General features: G+C 43.1%; 1 protein-coding gene across 3 annotated transcripts in view; it reads left to right on the top strand.

Moving 5' to 3' along the window:
- Positions 1-20051, top strand: part of scap (SREBF chaperone) — a 306453-nt gene that overhangs the window by 205970 nt on the left and 80432 nt on the right. For all 3 annotated transcript variants that reach the window (XM_068031444.1, XM_068031446.1, XM_068031447.1), the window contains 3 exons: positions 6090-6188; positions 10259-10501; positions 17247-17689. In XM_068031444.1, the coding sequence (XP_067887545.1) occupies positions 6090-6188; positions 10259-10501; positions 17247-17689 (785 nt within the window). The remainder of the gene's footprint in view (positions 1-6089; positions 6189-10258; positions 10502-17246; positions 17690-20051) is intronic.

Here is a 20051-nt window from a genome sequence, read left to right as displayed (position 1 = left end):
TGGAGCACAGGTCTTCAGTACTATTTCCAGAATGTTGAAAGGGCCCATAGCCTTTGCAGTATTCAGTGCTTTCAGTCATTTCTTGATATCATGCAGAGTGACGATGCAGTCTGGCATCTGTGATGCTGGGGGCTTCAGGAGGAGGCTGAGATGGATCATCCTCTCGGCACTTCTGGCTGAAGATTGTTGCAAATGCTTCAGCCTTATCTTTTGCACTGATGTGCTGGGCTCCCCCATCATTAAGGATGGGGATATTGGTGGAGCCATCTCCTCCAGTTAGTTGTTTAATTGTCCACCATCATTCCTGACTGGATGTGGCGGGACTGCAGAGCTTAGATCTGATCTATTGGTTATGGGATCACTTAGCTCTGTCTATCGAATGCTGCTTACGCAGTTTGGCACACAAGTAGTCCTGTGTTGTAGCTTCACCAGGTTGACAACTCATTTTGAGATATGCCTGGTGCTGCTCCTGGCATGCTCTCCTGCACTCTTCACTCAACCAGGGTTGATCCCCGGTTTGATGGTACTGGTAGAGTGGAGGATATGCCAGGCCATGAGGTTACAGATTGTGATTGAGTACAATTCTGCTGCTGCTGATGGCCCATAGCGCCTCATGGATGCCCAGTTTTACATTGCTAGATCTGTTGGAAATCTATCCCATTTAGCACTTAGGTAGTGCCACACAACACAATGGAGGGTATCCTCAATGTGAAGATGGGACTTAGTCTCCACAAGGACTGTGCGGTGGTCATTCCTACCAATATGTCATGGACAGATGCATCTGCGGCAGGCAGCTTGGTGAAGACGAGGTCAAGTATATTTTTCCCTCTTGCTGGTTCCCTCAGCACCTGCCTCAGACCCAGTCTAGCAGCTATGTCCTTTAGGACTCAGCCAGCTCGGTCAGTAGTGGTGCAACCAAGCCACACTTGGTGATGGACATTGAAGTCTCTCACCCAGAGTACACACGTTCTTGCCACCCTCAATGCTTCCTCCAAGTGATGTTCAACATAGAGGAGTATTGATTTATCAGCTGAGTGGGGTGCGGTAGGTGGTAATCAGCAGGAGGTTTCCTTGCCCCTGTTTGACCAGATGCCATGAGACTTCATCAGGATCCGGAGTCAATGTTGAGGAGTCCTAGGGCAACTCCCTCCCAACTGTATACCACTGTACTGCCACCTCTGCTGGTGGGACAGGACATACCCATGGATGGTGATGGTGGTGTCTGGGACATTGTCTGTAAAGTATGATTCTGTGAGTATGACTATGTCAGGCTGTTGTTTGACTAGTCTGTGGGACAGCTCTCCCAACTTTGGCACAAGCCCCCAGATATTACTAAGGGGGACTTTGCAGGGTCGACAGGGCTGGCTTTGCCATTGTCGTTTCGGGTGCCAAGGTTTCATTCCTTGTCGACTTTGTAGTGTTTAGAAACAACTGAGAGGCATTTAAGAGTCAACCACATTGCTGTGGGTCTGGAGTCACATGTAGGCCAGACTAGGTAACAACAGCAGATTTCCTTCCCTAAAGGACATCAGCAAACCAGATGGGTTTCTACAACAATTGACAGTGGTTTCATGGTCATCATTAGACTAACTTTTAAATTCCAGATTTATTAATTGAATTCAAATTCCACTTTCTGCCGTGGTGGGATTTGAACCCATGTCCCCAGAGCAATACTGTTGGTCTCTGGATTACTAGTCCAATGACAATACCACTTCGCACCCACTTCCCCAAGTTTGTCTAATGTCAGTGATAGGAAAGCAATGAAAGAGGATTGTTGAGAATTAATTCTCACTTGGTGAAGCATGGATGAATAAGGAACTACCAGCACAGATTTGTTAAAGACAAATCACGTCTGGCTAACCTCATTGAGTTCTTTAATGAAGTATTCATGGGGTTGATTAATCTAGTGCAGAAGATGTATATATGGACTTTCAAAAGACTTTTAATGAAGTACCACATAACAGACATATTTGGAAAGTGGAAGCATATGGGATTAAAAGGACACTGGTAACTTGGGTACATAGGTAATAGATAGGAAGTAATAGTGAGTGGAGTTTTTTTTCCGACTGGAGGGTATTAAGCAGTTGGGTCTCCCAAGGTTCAGTAGAACCATCGAAAAAGTACAGCACAGAAGGAGGCCATTCAGCCCATCATGTCTGCACTGGCCGAATAAACTATCCGTCCAAGCTAGTCCCACCTTCCAGCATCTGGTCCATAGCCCTGCAGGTTACAGCACATGTCCTGGTACCTTTTAAAAGAATTGAGGGTCTCTGCCTCCACCACCATTCCTGGCAGTGAATTCCAGACACCCACCACCCTCTGGATGAAAAAGCTTTCTTTCATGTCCCCTCTAATCCTTCTACCGATCACCTTAAATCTGTGTCCCCTGGTAACTGACCTCCCTGCCGGGGAAACAGGTCCTTCCTGTCCACTCTATCTAGGCCCCTCATAATTTTTTGTACACCTCAATCAAGTCACCCCTCAGCCTCCTCAGTTCAGGGAAAACAACCCTAGCCTCTCCAATCTTTCCTCATAGCTGCAACCTTCAAGCTCTGGCAACATTCTTGTAAATCTCCTCTGTACTTTCTCCAGAGCAATTATGTCCTTTCTGTAATGTGATGACCAGAACTGCACGCAATACTCCAGCTGTGGCCTAACCAAAGCTCTATACAGTTCCAGCACCACATCCCTGCTTTTGTACTCTATACCTCGGCCAATAAAGGAAAGCAATCCATATGCCTTCTTCACTACTCTAGCCACCTGTCCTGCCACCTTCAGGGGCCTGTGAACATCCACTCCAAGGTCTCTCACTTCTCCAACCCCTCCCAATATCCTCCCGTTTATTGTATATTCCCTTACTTTTTTTGCCATCCCCAAATGCAATACCTCACACTTTATTTATTTAGAGATACAGCACTGAAACAGGCCCTTCGGCCCACCGAGTCTGTGCCGACCATCAACCAGCCATTTATACTAATCCTACATTAATCCCATATTCCTACCACATCCCCTCAATTCCCCAACCACCTACCTACATTAGGGGCAATTTACAATGGTCAATTTACCTATCACCCTGCAAGTTTTTGGCTGTGGGAGGAAACCGGAGCACCCGGCGGAAACCCACGCAGTCACAGGGAGAACTTGCACATTCCGCACAGGCAGTACCCAGAATCGAACCCGGGTCACTGGAGCTGTGAGGCTGCGGTGCTAACCACTGCGTCACTGTGGTTGAATTCCATTTGCAGTTTTCCACCCACTCAACGAAAACATTGATGATATTCTGGAGTCCACAGCTTTCCTCCTCACTATTAGCTGCACAGCCAATTTTTGTGTCCTCAGCAAATTTCCCAATCATGCCACCTACATTTAGTAGGGGGAACCATTTCTTTTCTTATGTGTAAATGAACTGGACTCTGATATGAAGTATAATTTCTAAGTTAGTGGGTGATACAAAACTTAGCAATGCAGTAAATAGTGAGCAGGAGCAGGATAGTGGTAGACTGGTGAAATTGGCAGATGCAGTTTAGTGCAGATAAGTGTACTCTGGGAGGAACAACAAGGATAGGCAGCATTATATAAATTGTACTATTTTGAGGGGGTGCAAGAGCAGAGGACTTGAGGTGCATATTCACTTGAAGTGGCGTAACCTACGAGACTACTGACCAAGAGCTAGAAAATGGTATTCGACTGGATAGCTCTTTTCTGGCCGGCACAGGCACAATGGTAAACGGCCTCCTTTTGTGCCATAAATTTCTATGATTCTATGAAATCTGTGAAGGTGTAAGTGCGAGTTGTTTAAGCTTTTAAGAAAGTGTATGGGATACTTGGCTTTGTAAATAGAGGCATTGAATACTAAAACAAGGGGGTCATGCTAAACCTTTGCAAATTACTGGCTAGGCCTCAGCTAGAGTATTGTGTACAATTATGGGTACCACACTTCAGAAAAATGTTAAGGCCTTGGAGAGGGTAGAGAGGAGATTTACCAGGATGATCCCAGGGGTTAGGGACTTGGTTACATGGTGAGATTGGAGAAGCTTGTATTGTGTTCCTTCTTGCACAGAGATTAAGGGATACTGAATAGAGGTATACAAAATTGAGGGGGTTTTATACCACGAGTGGGGAGAAACTGTTTCCACTGGCAAAATGGGTCAGTAACCAGAGGTCACTGATTTAAAATAATTGGCAAAAGAACTAGAGGGAAAATGAGGACAATTCTTTTCACGCAGAGGTTTGTTAAGATCTGGAAATCACTATCTGAAAGAGTGGTAGAAGCAGATGTCGTATGAACTTTCAGAAGACGTTTGGGCATGTACTTGAAGAGAACTAATTTGCAGGGTTATGGGGAAAATGTTGGGACTAAACTAAACAGCTCTTTCAAAGAGCCAGCACGGGCATGACAGGCTGAATGGCTTCCTTCTGTGCGATAAGATTCTATAATTCTGTATAGCGGGTGCATTCATTTTAATATGATTTTTCTGCTATATGCAATGGAGGGTAAATCCCAATATTATCTTTTAAGAGGGGAATGCCCGAAACAGAAAATACTTAGCTGCTGCTGCTTTCTTGTCCTAATGTAATCACAAACAATAGGCTTCACAATCTTAATTTCTCTGTGAATCCACTTTAGAAAATAAAAATGAAATTAATGTATTTAAATGATGAAATGCCAAGTTTGCTAAATTTATATCTGTTTCTTCATTTTTACAATCAGTAGTTTCTTTCATAATAATTGTTGGACTGTAGCCTTTGCTGCCGAAAGACTGCCCTTGTCATTGTCAATGTTCCTGAACTGCTGCCACTGCATTTGTGAATATCTTTCTGAAATTAGCATTTAATAAGGGAGTGATTCAGATATATTAAAGCAGTGCTGCAGGGCAAACGGAAGATGACCCTGAACAGCTGTCTGAACTGCCCCAAAATAGCCAGCCTGCTTGATCTGGTTTAAGCAGTTCCTTTCTAATGACATGTCTGGTAATGGAAAAATGGGAAGCGCCGTTTGCCCAGTAATAGCAGCTGACGGGAATAACTGGGGACAGTGTTAACAGTGTAAGTGTATATACTGAAACAGATGACAAATTTTCTTTATCAATATGAATTGTACATCCAATCTTTGGCAATGAAATTTTGTGCTTGCTATTTGATGTGACATCTGGAGCCATTAGCAACTTAAACCCTCTATTACGTTCTCCCTAATATTTGCACCTTGTGTGGCTTACTGCAGTCAGCCTGTCTGGTCTTGGAGTTCATGGTTGGTCACTTGAGAAATCCTTTGTGTGACTGAATGTTTAGCCTCTTGCCTATTGTTTCCAACAGTAAAGAATACAAGTTAAAATTCAACGCAGAATAATATTTTAATAATATAATTTTTTGTCATAGTCTCAAGATGCTTTATCAAGGAGAGGAGATGGGGCAAGAGGGCATATGAAAAATTAGGGAAGAGGGAGCCAAAAGCAATAGATTTTCGGATACTTTTGAAGCGAGAGAAGAGGCAACTAGATGAAGTGGTTTTGGAAATTGAAGGGAGGCACCTGTGACCTTTGAAACACATAATTCAACATAGAGCTGAAAAGATGTTAAGTTATATCATGTTGTGGGAGGGGAAATAAACATACTATTGCTGCTACATAAATGTTTTGTAAAATGGTAGTTTCTTTTCCATTTGGAAGTATTGATCCAATAAAATTGATTTTTAAACTGATAGATTTTTTCATTTTAGAAAATATACTTTTTTAAAATAGCAACAACTGAAGTAAGTCCAATTAAACTAGTACCATGAATGTGCAAAGATAAAATCTGCAGTAAAAATAGAAAATGCTAGTTGGTTTGTTGATGTGTAAAGACAAAGTATGGGTTTTGGGTGTGAATTGTCCCATTAGAGTGTAATTACAGTAGCTTATTGAGAACATATCCTACCTTAGTTTTGCTGCTTAATGCATTTGTGTTCTTTCTCCTAATTCAACTTAGTTCATGTCTTATCTTTTTTTTATTGTCTGATGAACCTGTGTTGTTATGTATTGAACCTTTCCTTCTTGTTTTGTTCTGTGGATCTTTCCCACGTGCCTCTTCCCCACCCATCCAATTCTTTACAGGAATTTTGCCTGTTTGCTGTGGTTGGACTCGTTTCCGATTTCTTTCTACAGATGTTTTTCTTCACAACGGTGTTGTCCATTGATATTCGCCGCATGGAGGTAAGATAACCCTGTTATACTCTGATTCAAATTTATTTTCACTCTGATGCGCAGGAGTATCAACTTGGGGCAGCACAGTGGCGCAGTGGTTAGCACCGCATCTTCACAGCTCCAGGGACCCAGGTTCAGTTCCGGGTACTGCCAGTGCGGAATTTGCAAGTTCTCCCTGTGACCGCGTGGGTTTTCGCCGGGTGCTCAGGTTTCCTCCCGCCGCCAAAGACTTGCAGGTGATAGGTAAATTGGCTGTTGTAAATTGCCCCTAGTGTAGGTAGGTGGTAGGGAATATAGGATTGCTGTAGGGTTAGTATAAATGGGTGGTTGTTGGTCGGCACAGACTCGGTGGGCCGAAGGGCCTGTTTCAGTGCTGTATCTCTAAATAAATAAATAAAAAATAAATAAATAAACTCATTTGGTGGCAAGATTGCCTCTGCGGTAGATGTTTGTGGCTTCAAGGACTGTTCCAGAACTTGAGAAGTAATCAGTGTTGACATTCAAGAGCAGTTCTGAAAGGAGTGACGTATTGTCAGAGATTGTCAGAAAGGTTGTGCACTTTTGTTCCAGCAGTTCAGCTGTACTTTGAAGTACCAGTGACACGCAAGGAAGTGTCTTGAACAACATTCCTCCCTCAACCAACACCATTAAAGACAAATGAACTGGCCATTCATTCATTGCTCCTCCCTTTGTCCAAAGTGATTGTAATACCTGCCTGCATAACAGTCAATGCATGTTATAGCCTCAGTGAGATCGTTAACATGAAAACATGAGATATGACCTCTCCAGACCAATCTAAAGTACACAAGATTTCACATTTAAAGACTTTTGCTATAACAACTAAACTAAAAAGCAACATTAACTAAACAATAAAATAAAAGCAAAATGCTGTGGATGCTGGAAATCTGAAATAAAAACAAAGTGCTGGACAAGTGCTTGGGGGTACTCGTACAAAGAACACACAAAGTTAACATGTAGGTGCAGAAAGCTATTAAGAAGGCAAATGGCATGTTGGCCTTTATTGCAAGAGGATTAGAGCACAGGAGTAAAGAAGTCTTACTGAAATTGTACAGGGCTTTGGTGAGACTGCACCTGGAATACTGTGTGCAGTTTTGATCTCCACATTTAAGAAAGGATATACTTGCACTGTAGGCAGTGGAGCGAAGATTTACTAAATTGATCCCTGGGATGAGGGGGTTGTCCTCTGATGAGAGGCTGAGTAAATTGGGCCTATATTCTCTGGAGTTTAGAAGAAGAGAGACAATCTAATTGAGACATGCAAGATTCTGAAAGGGCTTGATAGGGTAGAAGCTGAGAGATTGTTCCCACTGGTTGGGGAATCTAGAACACAGGGACACTGTTTCAGGATAAGGGGTCAATCATTCAGGACTGAGACGAGGAGAAATTACTTCACTCACAGGGTTGTGAATCTTTGGAATTCTCTACCCCAGAGGGTTGTGGATGCTCCATCATTGAATACGTTTAAGGCTGGGATAGTTGGATTTTTTGTCTCACAGGGAATCGAGGGATATGGGGAGTGGGCAGGAAAGTGGAATTGAAGCCCAAGATCAGCCATGATAGTATTGAATGGTGGAGCAGGCTCGATGGGCCATATCGTCTATTTCTGCTCCTATTTCTTGTGTTCTTGTGACATAATCAGCAGGTCTGGCAGCATCTCCACAGATGCTGCCAGACCTGCTGAATATTTCCAGCACTTGCTGTTTTTATTAACTAAACAGTACTTTGTACGTTGCTAATACACCAAATACGGAAAGGTATTTCGCTTTAACTTATTAACACACTTGTAAACCCCACACCACCTTTATATTTTACACAGTGTCCTCATTGAAGTGATATCTTGGCAGTTAAAAGTCCCAAACTTCTCCCAGTTGCAATAGATTGGATCTCCCAATCCTTCTCAAAATCAATGTCCTCTTCAGTCACTACTTCGAAGTACTTTCGACCTGGACTTCAGTGAATAAGGTGATCTCTGGTGACTAAGTTGGTCCTTTTCCTCTGCAAACCTCTGCTTTCGAATTAGGTTCAAGTCTTGGCAGCCTTTCGCTGTTTCAGTGTTCTGAGAGCAAATGTTTTTTCTTTCTCTTTCTTCTGAGGTTGCCACTGCTGGTCTTTGTGTCTCCCGGTCTTCCTTACAGCCTCCAGACTTCTGAAAGCTTGTTGAATTTATCCAGCGTCAAAAGTCAATCATCAATTGCCTTTTTCAACATGCCAAGTCCTCAAATCTGGCCACAGCAGAACCACCTGGCTCTTCCTTTGTTTCCAGGCATTAAAAAATTTCAATTATAGTTTGCATCTTCAGAGCTTTTGGCTACCTGTTTGCGATCTGTGCGTTTTTCATCAGTTGTTACAACCATGCATTCTGCTTACAAAAGGGTCTTTGATCTGCGTTCCTTGTTTGCGTGGTAGCCAGGATCCCTATCTTGTCTCTCGGCAAAGTTGATGTGAGGTCACATGTTTCCTCCGAATCCTCCTTGCACTACATTAAAAAACACAGTTTTTAAAGCATAATCATACTACAAAGTCCAGCGTTCATAACAGTGCACTTGGGAATAATTTCTGAAAGATATCATTTAACACTATGTAATTATAAGCCTTAATTTCCTTTTTGGACGTTCCGCTGTGATGTGGTGAGTTAGGTCACTCGTGGGAGTTGACAGAATTCAGGATTCGGGCTTTGACTGTCCCTGTATTACTGATCTCAACTGCATCACTTTAAGGAATTTCCAAATGGAAGCTACCTTCCCCACCCTCCTGAGCATGGAAAATAAAAAGAGGAGTAAGCCATTCAGCCCCTTGGGCCTGTTTGCTATTCAGTTAAATCATGGCTGATCTGTATCTTATCTCTGTCTACCAGTTGTGATTCCATAATCCTTAATGTGTTTGCCTAACAAAAATCTATCTTCCTCAGTTTGGAAAATTCCAGTTGATTTGCCCTCAATAGTTTTTTGTGGGAGAGAGTTCCAGATTTCTGTTACCCTTTGTGTGAAAAAGTGCTTTTTGATATCACCACTGAAAGGCCTAGTTCTAATTTTAAGATTATGCCTCCTTGTTCTGTACTCTCATTTAATCATCTTCAATACTTCAACTCAAGTAGGTACAATCCAATCTATGCAATATGTCCTCGTAATTTAACCCTTTTTGTTTTGGTATCATTCTGGTGAATCTGCACTGCACCCCTTCTAAGGTCAATATATTGAACCTGAGGCGCGGTGCTCAGAACTGAATGCAGTATTCCTCATGGAATTGATATTAAGTGCGGTGGCTTATTTAAATAGTCAGGGTGGACCGCCCATCCGAATGACATGGTGGGGCGGGTGGTCTGTTCCCAGCAAGGGCTCCGAGCCCTACATTTCATTTTAAATATTTAAAGAGATAGTGGTTTTGAAAGATTAAATAATTTGATCCTGACTCCCATCCGCCCCCAGTAACTGTGTAGGATTAATTAACTGCCCTCTCCCCCCCACCCCCTGAAACACTTATCTTGTGCATCCAACCTTCCTCCCCACCCCCCAAAATTCATAAACTTTAATCTTTACTCCTTCCCAACATCCCCTACACCAATGAAATTATTTTGAAATCGCTCCCCTCAAGCCCAAACTGAAAAACATACCTGCTCCCCACCAGCGTTCCGCCCAATCCCCAGATGGGGATCCGAAGGCACGGGAGTGCTGGCCACCCTCACCAATATTGGTCCGAGACGGACTGCAGGAGTGGGAAGGTAATATATTTGTTCATTTAAATTATTTAGCCTGTGTAAATTTGGCTTCCGTTGCTGAGCGGCACGGGGGCCGCCACAAAGCCTTGCTACTACCGACAATTTCGGGTCGGTCCTTCCCAGCGTCAAGGCCTGTGGCGGGCCTCTGCTGGAGGCATTTCCTGCCCCGCCACGACCCCCAATGTCGGGGGATCCTATTCGGCCCTATGTTTGTAAGCCTGTTGCAACAGGTACTGGCGAATATAGAGAGAAGACAACATAAGAAAATACATTTTAAAAGCTTTACATCTGCTAATTTCTAATTCATTGTAGCAGTTTTCCTGACTTCTCTGTTTCCTACCAGCTTGCTGACCTGAATAAGCGCCTTCCTGCAGAGGCTGTGCAAGAAATTCCTGACCACCTGAGGCTGTCTCGCTCCAAGTCAGTGCCAAGGCAACAGAGATATGACCGTCAACCTATGATGCGGCCTTCAGCTCCTTATACCATTTCCCTGCAGGCGCCTTCTTTTAGAAACTTACGGCTGCCAAAGAGATTGAGAGTAGTATATTTTCTGGCTAGGACACGACTCGCACAGCGAATCATTATGGTAAGAAATGGATTGCGTTTAATGTATGTGAACTGTACAAATTTATTTGGCTCAGTATGTGGTGGCCTGGGTCAGATTTCTCAAATTTTTAATATAAAGACACAACATCTGTTGTTTACAATCATTTGGGACGTCATTCCAAGCTTCTTTCAAGACCCTGTAAACTTTACTATGTATCTTTATTAAATCTATAATATATGGCATCTGGCACAAAGGATTTGTTTGTGCCGTTTTACTCATTGTATATTTCTCAAAAATAAAAGCAAAAATGCTAGAAATACACAATAGGTTAGTCAACGTCTGTAAATAGAAGACGGTTTAACATTTTGGGTATAAAACCCTTTCTCAGGACTTAAAACTGTAAGATAGTAGCTCCTTTGTAGGTTAGAAGGAGAGCTGAAGACAACAGATACCAAATACCACTCCATGCTACTTCGAACTCATCCAGAACATTGAGTATCCTGCAGCACTTCGATTGTAACTTAATGTCATCTCTTTCATAAATATTCATTTTCATTTGCTATTTTCACCATCATTTTCATCTTGTAGCATTGTCACTTGCTCTTTAATTACTGTTAGTGTTTGTGTACTAAGAAATCAATCCATGGAGATTATATTGGATTCAAAATCATGATGGGTTTTGATCCAGAAGAAACTGTATTCACTGGCTGAAGGCTCTGTAACCAGAGGACAAGGATTTAAGGAAATTGGCACAAGAGCCAACGGTGAGATGAGAATTTTTTCATACGTCATGTTATAATTTGAAATGCACTGCCTGAGAGGGTAGTGGGTGCATTTTCAATACTAACTTGCAAAAGGGAATTTTTTTTTTTATTCATTCATAGGATGTGGGCGTCGCTGGCCGGGCCAGCATTTATTGCCCTGGGATTGCCCTAATTGGATAAATACTCTGAGGGAAGCAAATTGCAGGGCTATAAGGAAGTGCAGGGCAGTGGGACTAATTGGACCATTTTTCCCCAGGCTGGGGGCTCTAGAACCAGGGGACACAGTCTCAGAATAAGATGAGGAGGAATTTCTTCACTCAAGATGGTGAATCTTTGGAATTCTGTACCCCAGAGGGCTGTGGAGGCTTCATTATTGTATGTTCAAGACAGAGATAGATAGATTTATAGATATTAAAGATATCAAGGGATATGGGGCTAGTGCAGGAAAATGTCTTTTAGGTAGAAGATCAGCCATGATCCAGCTAAATGGCAGAGAAAGCTTGAGAGGCCGAATGGCCTACTCCTGCTCCTATTTCCTATGTTCAAGGAGCTGGCACTGGCACAGTGGACGAAATGGCCTCTTGTGCTGTAAGATTCCTTGATTCCATTCCCTTAAAAGCTACAGTACTCTGCCTCAACCACTTTTGAAGAAAAACTTTCATGTTGCAACAGTTTTCAGCATTAATAAATTTCTCTGGGCAGAATTTGACCAGCCACGTGGCAATGGGAACAGAGGATGATAAAATGACATGAGACTGTCCCGACGACATCCAGCCGCTGAGCAAGTTTATGAAATGCGGGCGGCACAATGGTTGAAAGGCTGACAGACCAGCAGGGGTTAGGTAATTCAGGCTGCTAAACATGCAGTTGTCTGCAATTTTGCAAGCTTTTTGTGATTTAGTGAAGGACACAAGGATTTCTCGGAGGCGCAAAGGAGCAAGATTTGTTTGGCAGCTCATGGTGGAGGAAAGCATTGTTTGCAGCTTTCTGCTGTGACAGGCAGGATGTGTATTGACGAAGCGAGGGCTATCAACTTTGGTAGCACTGGAGAGGGCGAGTCCAGGATTAAGTACTGTTAGTGCAAGGGTGTGATCCAGGACCACAGCAGCCAATAGACAGAATGTTCTTGAGAGGCATATCGCAGTAGGGGCTTTGTTTGGCCATAGGTCGATGCTTTCAAGTTTGATTACTCCATTGAGAAGTGTGTCAGAGAGATGGGGTGGCAGCCGCATGGAGCGGCTATGCAGCGGCCAGAGGAGCTGCAGCAGGTTGAGCAAGCCATTGCATGCGGATGAGGAGTGCGTATAGAGACCGTCGACGAACAGGATACTTCTGTAGCAGCAGCAGAGAATGGGCAATGTATAAGCAAAGACCCAGCCACACTGAATGCTTACAGAGTTTGGAGGAATCCATTTCAAGGTTGAGTGGCATGATGTCAAAGGCAATGTCACATCAAAAGCAGTAACCACAAGTGGGCGCAGGCCTTCATCAATGCTTTTAACATTATGAATGTCACCTTTAATAGGATAATATCCTACCCTTGGCTGTTCATTGCTCTACTCATCTGTAGCAAAAGCTGTGGGATGACCTAATTGAGGTGTACAAAATTACGAGGGGCCTAGATAGAGTAGACAGGAAAGAGCTGTTTCCCTCGTGGAGAGGTCAATTACCAGGGCGCACAGATTTAAGGTGATTGGTCGAAGGATTAGAGGGGACACGAGGAAAAACTTTTTCACCCAGAGGATGGTGGGTGTCTGGAATTCACTGCCAGGAACGGTTCTTTTAAAAGATACCTGGACTTGCACCTGAAGTGCTGTAACCTGCAAGGCTTTGGACCAGGTGCTGGAAGCTGGGGTTAGATAGCGGCTAGTTCATTCGGCCAGCACGAACGTGATAGGCTGAATGGCCTCCTTCTGTGCCATAATTTTTTTATGTTTCTATGGTTCATTGCTAGCAGGGAAGTGCAGTTTGGCCACAAGAGGGATAATGGTGAAAGGAGACATGTAAGTGGGGACTCAGCTCAAAATGCTTCCACTTGTTACCTGGTGCCCTCCCCCAGTCAAAAGCCCACATGCTGCCTCATGGCCCAGTGCCCGAGTCTGCCCCTACAGGTGCAAGTAGAAGTCTTGAAGTAGATTATAATCTTAGCCCCTTTTTGGGGTTATCCCAGATCAGGCGCACTACTCAGATGCTCACTTTCAACTTGAAGTTGAGAAAGACAGATCCCAAAGACTCTTGAATAGGTCTGAAAGACTGATCTAGCTCTCCCTGAAGGAAAGGAACCAACTGAAAATATTACCATCCTCCAGATAGCCTTCTTAACAAGTTTCACCCCAATTATAATAACCCAGATATTATGAGGGACCGGGAATCTCTCCTCAATAATGTACTTCTCCACCCAAGAGTGTATGAAGACGGGTTCACAAGTTAGTGATACAGAAGGCTCTGTGACACAATACAAGTTCTAATTTATATACAAGTTTACTAAAGAACCGAACATGCATTTCACAGTTGGTGAGACAGTCAATCACAACATTAATAGTTCTAGGAAAAGATAGAAAGTACGATCTTGTTTCTAGTAGAAATCCAATTTTTAAATCTAAATATTGTTACATTAAACAATTTAAGTAGGGTATCCACCATTCATTAAAGTAACATTTACCTTAAATCCCCGAGTAGAAGACTGTGGAGTTAGAGAGCTACCTCTGTCGCTGTTAAGGAGCGAATCATTATCACCCTACATCAAGAGTCATACCTTTATGATGAGAGATGTTGGAGCAAGTCCAATGAATCTAAAAATCCAGTATGTGCTTCTAATCTTTATACTGTTTCTCAAGTTGCATAACTAATTTCTTACAGTTGTGAGCATTACCTCAATTGTAAGTAAGTTCATCCCCATTTATTTCCCAAATAAGGTTGTATAACTATTAAATTCTAGGTAACATCTGTCCTCTTTGATTCCTAAGAAAAGCAAGCTGCGAGTCTCGGGATGACTAATGAAACTTTTGACCATCTTAACTGTGTTTCAAGATTATAATTCAATGTTTGGGTTTGGTTAGCTTTGTCAAAAATTCTGTTGACTGTGGTTTAGAGCTATCAGCTGAAAATCATCTTATCAACTATTACACTGGTAGCTGTTGTGACAGTTTGAAAAACTGTTAACAATATTTTACCATGCGAGTTTTGTGACATTTGGAGCAGGTCTCTCTGATCAGATGTTCTAAGATGAGGCAAGGTTTTTAACACAAAACAAAGAAGAGTACAGCACAGGAACAGGCCATTCGGCCCTCCAAGCCTGCGCCGATCTTGATGCCTGCCTAAACTAAACCTTCTGCACTTCCGGGGACTGTATCCCTCTTTTCCCATCCTATTCATGTATTTGTCAAGATGCCTCTTAAACGTCGCTATTGTACCTGCTTCCACCACCTCCCCCGGCAGCAAGTTCCAGGCACTCATCACCCTCTGTGTAAAGAACTTGCCTCGCACATCCCCTCTAAACTTTGCCACTCTCACCTTAAATCTATGTCCCCTAGTAACTGACTCTTCCACCCTGGGAAAAAGCTTCTGACTGTCCACTCTGTCCATACCGCTCATAACTTTGTAGACCTCTATCATGTTGCCCCTCCACCTCCGTCGTTCCAGTGAAAACAATCCCAGTTTATCCAACCACTCCTCATAGCTAATGCCCTCCAGACCATGCAACATCCTGGTAAACCTCCTCTGTACCCTCTCCAAAGCCTCCACGTCCTTCTGGTAGTGTGGCGACCAGAATTGCACGCAATATTCTAAGTGTGGCCAAACTAAAGTTCTGTACAGCTGCAGCATGATTCGCCAATTCTTATACTCTATGCCCCAACCGATGAAGGCAAGCATGCCGTATGCCTTCTTGACTACCTTATCCACCTGCATTGCCACTTTCAGTGACTTGTGGACCTGTACGCCCAGATCTCTCTGCCAGTCAATACTCCAAAGGGTTCTGCCATTACTGTATACTTCCCACCTGCATTAGACATTCGAAAATGCATTACCTCACATTTGTCCAGATTAAACTCCATCTGCCATTTCTCTGCCCAAGTCTCCAACCGATCTATATCCTGCTGTATCCTCTGACAATCCTCATCACTATCCGCAACTCCATCAACCTTTGTGTCGTCCACAAACTTACTAATCAGACCAGTTACATTTTCCTCCAAATCATTTATATATATATTACAAACAGCAAAGGTCCCAGCACTGATCCCTGAGGAACACCACTAGTCACAGCCCTCCATTCAGAAAAGCACCCTTCCACTGCTACCCTCTGTCTTCTATGACCGAGCCAGATCTGTATCCATCTTGCCAGCTCACCTCTGATCCCGTGTGACTTCACCTTTTGTACCAGTCTGCCATGAGGGACCTTGTCAACGGCTTTACTGAAGTCCATATAGATAACATCCACTGCCCTTCCTTCATCAATCATCTTTGTCACTTCCTCAAAAAACTCAATCAAATTAGTGAGACACGACCTCCCCTTCACAAAACCATGCTGCCTCTCGCTAATAAGTTCATTTGTTTCCAAATGGGAGTAAATCCTGTCCCGAAGAATCCTCTCTAATAATTTCCCTACCACTGATGGAAGGCTCACCGGCCTATAATTTCCTGGATTATCCTTGCTACCCTTCTTAAACAAAGGAACAACATTGGCTATTCTCCAGTCCTCTGGTACCTCACCTGTAGCCAATGAGGATACAAAGATTTCTGTCAAGTCCCCAGCAATTTCTTCCCTTGCCTCCCTCATCATCCACCAAGTCCTTCTCTTTGGTGAATACTGATGCAAAGTACTCATTTAGTACCTCACCCATTTCCTCTGGCTCCAATTGTGTCAATTTTGTAATATAGAGATTAACTTGTTTAACCTTTTAGGAAGATGAACCTTTTTAAATGTTTTAATCCCTTATTCATAGGAAAATAACTTTATTAATCTTATAACCCCTCATTATGGCTGGAGTCTTTAGCAGGGCTATCACAGGCCCCAAAACCTAGAAGACATTGTCTAAGTGCTTCTTGCCAATAAAGGTAGAGATCTGAGCAGTCTACCTCTATGTCTGCTGGAATCCTAGGAATTGTGCCATGTAGAAGTGTTAGGAAAAGGTTAAAGATTTGCAGTTGCACATTGGTGTGTTATACTTAAATAGAATGTTAAGTTTCTATTTTGTTTGTGAGACATTATTAATATTATTCTTTTCCATTACTTTTCTGTTTTTCCCACTCTTGGTTGTTGACTGGCAAGTGGCCTTTGCAGTTGTGTGATGATAAATGAGAAGACATGAAATGACGCCAAGCAGTGGAGGGCTGTGAAAGGGAGGCTTGCTTATTTGCAGGACTGCTTTGTGTTAGTGGCATTGGTGGTGAGGCGGGTGGCCGAATGTGAGTGCAAATGTGGCTTTTGCATGTGGTTGTGAGATGGTTGCAGTGGTTCAGAGCTCCAAAGTGCAGATCAGCCCTCTTAACCCCCAAAGTGCAGATGACACCACCAAAGTGTGTAAAGTCATCTCTCGGTATAAGTGCTGTGAATTTTCACATAAATGAGTAGAAGAACATTGTGAGCGCTGAATGGCATCATTCCCTGTCTTGGCTTCAGGCCTCAATTGCCATTTCTCACCTTGCTTTCACTGGAAATTACTAGGAATGCCATGAAGCCAAAGTTAAACTGCAAAACCCACTTTAATATTGCTCTAATCGAGCGATTAATATATTGAAATTGACAACCCACCTCTTCCAGGTGAAACAGTTAGTTCTCCTGTTCTCCCGGTCAGAATTCCACCTCAACCAATGGATTGACTAATTATTCAGTTCAGTGCTGTTTGTGGGAACGCACTGTGTTTAAAATGTCCCACATTTGCTTACTTATTCACTGTATTTAATTGTATATGAGTACTTTGTGATGTATCTGTGAGGTATGCTATATAAATGCAAGGGTTTTTTAATAAATAAGTTACTGTGCTGGATTTGACAACACCTAAATCTCATTTCTTTTTGAGGTGGGGACCGTCATATGGATTGGGATCCTGGTTTATACTGATCCTGCTGGCCTCCGGACATTTTTAACAGCACAGGTGACTGAGCAGAGCCCCCTGGGAGAGAGTGGCTTAGCACGCATTGCAGTGCCACCAGGAGTTTTCCAAACGGGAGATGATAAGAAGAGTTTGCCTGGTTTTCCATCAGACGTAACTCCACCACTGGAGAATCAGTCACATGGCACAGATCAGAACAAGAATCCAAATCCTCTTGATGCCTTACATTTGGTTGCACCTGAAAATATAACTGATGGGAAACAACAGGTCCGTAGTGAGACCAGTCTCCCAGAGAATGATTTCAAAGTAAAGATCACATGGGGAGCTCAGGATCAGGAGATGTGGCGGAAGCTATCGTTCCGACATTGGCCAACTCTTTTCGGTTACTACAATAACACGTTGGCAAGGAAGTAAGTAATTTTGAAGTTGTCTGACATGCTAATATGGTTTTCTATGTAGAATGTAACAAAAGCATTTGAAAAAAGCAAAATTATGAAGATGGTGGCAGAGTAGTAATGTTACTGAACTAGTAATCCAGAGGCACAGATTAAAACACGGATTCAAATCCCACCAGGGCAGCGCGTGGATTTAAATTCAATTAATTTTTAAAAATCTGGAATTGAAAGCTAGTTTCAGTAATGGTGCCGTGAAACTATCATTGATTGTCGTAAAAACCCATCTGGTTCACCAATGTCCTTTAGGGAAGGAAATCTGCCATCCTTACCTGGTCTGGCCTACATGTGACTCCAGACCCACAGCAACATGATTGACTCTTAATTGCCCTCTGAAATGGCCTAGCAAGCCACGCAGTTGCCAAGGACAATTAGGGATGGGTAACAAATGCTGGCCTTGCCAGTGACACCCACATTCCATGAAAGAATTTAAAAAAAGAGACTGATACAGCTGTTCAAAAGAACCATAAAAGTTTGCAGCAAAATAAAAGGCCATTTCACCCATTATGTTTGTGTCTGCTGACCACCACATGGTCTCCCCAGAGCTCTGTATCTTCACCTGTTCCAAATATTGATCTTGTTTCCCTTAAAAGATGCAGTAGTTTCTAACTCGGGCACTCCCTGTGACAAAGTATTCATGGAATTATACAGCACAGAAGAAGACCAATCAGCATGTCGTGTCCATGCCAGCTCCTTGAAAGAGCTATTCCTCTGCTCTTTTCCCATACTCCGTTCTCGAGCTACCAGCTCCATTTCTCTCCCTGGCAACAGCGTGAGATTAAGCCATTCTGTTCGTAATCTTGGAGTCACATTTGACTCCAAGATGAGCGGCTGACCTCATATCCGTGCCATCACTAAAACTGCCTTTTTCCACCTCTGTAGCATCGCCCGACTTCGTCCCATCTCAACTTAGCTACTGCTGAAACCCTCATTCACCCTTTCGTTACCTCTAGACTTGAGCATTCCAATGCACTCCTGGTTGGTTTCCTACTTTCTACTCTCTGTAAACTTGAGGTCATCAAAGATTCTTCTGCTCATGTCTTAACTTGCACCATGTATCATTCCCCTATCAACCCCGTGCTTGCTGACCTACATTGGCTTCCAGTCAAGGAACATCTTGATTTTAAAATTTATTATCCTTGTTTTCAAATCCCTCTATGGCCTTGCCCCTCCCTATCTCTGTAATCACCTCCAGACCCACAATATAGATATCTGCACTCATTTAATTCTGGCTTCTTGTGCATCCCTGATTTTATTGATGACCATGCCTTCAGTTGCCCAGGCTCCAAACTCTGGAATTCCCTCTTTTTGCCTCTTCACCTCAATTTCCTCCTTAAAGACACTCTTAAAAGCCTTTTGGTCAACTGACCTAATACCTCCTTTTGTGGCTCGGTGTCATACTTTGTTCTATAATATTCCTGTGAAGTATTTTACAGGACGAAGTTCACAGACCTGAAAGTTAACTCTGCTTCCCTCTCCACAGACACTGCCTGACCTGCTGAGTTTCCCCAATTCTTTCTGCTTTGCTGCCACATACTTACCCTGCTGTGTCCCAGTGTCCTGTGAAGTTGCAATCCGGTTCTTCCACTCAAGTGTTAAATTGCTTCTTGGAGGTGTGCCACACCCGGATGAATAAGCTTAATTTTGCACATTCCAGGACGGAGACTTAAATGTTCCATAAAAGGCAAATACACAAGAGAAATAAAACTATAATTGTAGAATATTTACATACCAAAGGCTGCTAATCATCTGACTGTAAAAAGCTGCAGACTAATATGCATTTGGAATTTGTATTCATTTCTCTGCTAACTGTTATGTGAAGATACATGCAACTGTAATGAAACGATCTTTGTTAAAAAACAGAAAAATATGTTCATATTCTAGCTGCATTGCCAACTAGAGATATTATACCAATAACGATAATCAGCTGCTGCAGAAGCAAAGTGTTCATGAACATGCGCCGATGTGTAATAGTTGAAAAACCATGACAACAGCACAGATTTCCTCACTAGTCCTGCATTGGTTTTCAAACATATGCAAGACAAACCTTGCAGCCAGAAGTTAGTTACACGTAGGTGTCACCTTTGCCTTTAAAAGACCACCTCAAAAGCTGAGGATGGCAGAGGGGTGCTCTAGGGTGACCCCACAATGCAGCGAGGCCTCCCTTCTCACTCTCCTCCAGTCTGTGCGTGCAAGACGAGAGGTCCTTTTCACCAGTGACGGTAAGAAGAGGCCCTCCCCTATGAAGGCAGTCCAGCTGGATATGGCAGAGGAGGTGAGTAGCAGTGCGGCCAACTGGCGTCAAAGGGTCTAATGCCAG

This window comes from Heterodontus francisci, chromosome 5 (assembly GCF_036365525.1).
Source record: "Heterodontus francisci isolate sHetFra1 chromosome 5, sHetFra1.hap1, whole genome shotgun sequence".
Classification (NCBI taxonomy): domain Eukaryota; kingdom Metazoa; phylum Chordata; class Chondrichthyes; order Heterodontiformes; family Heterodontidae; genus Heterodontus; species Heterodontus francisci.
Note: the sequence above shows the minus strand (reverse complement) of the source record. Positions and strands in the feature narration are given on the sequence as shown.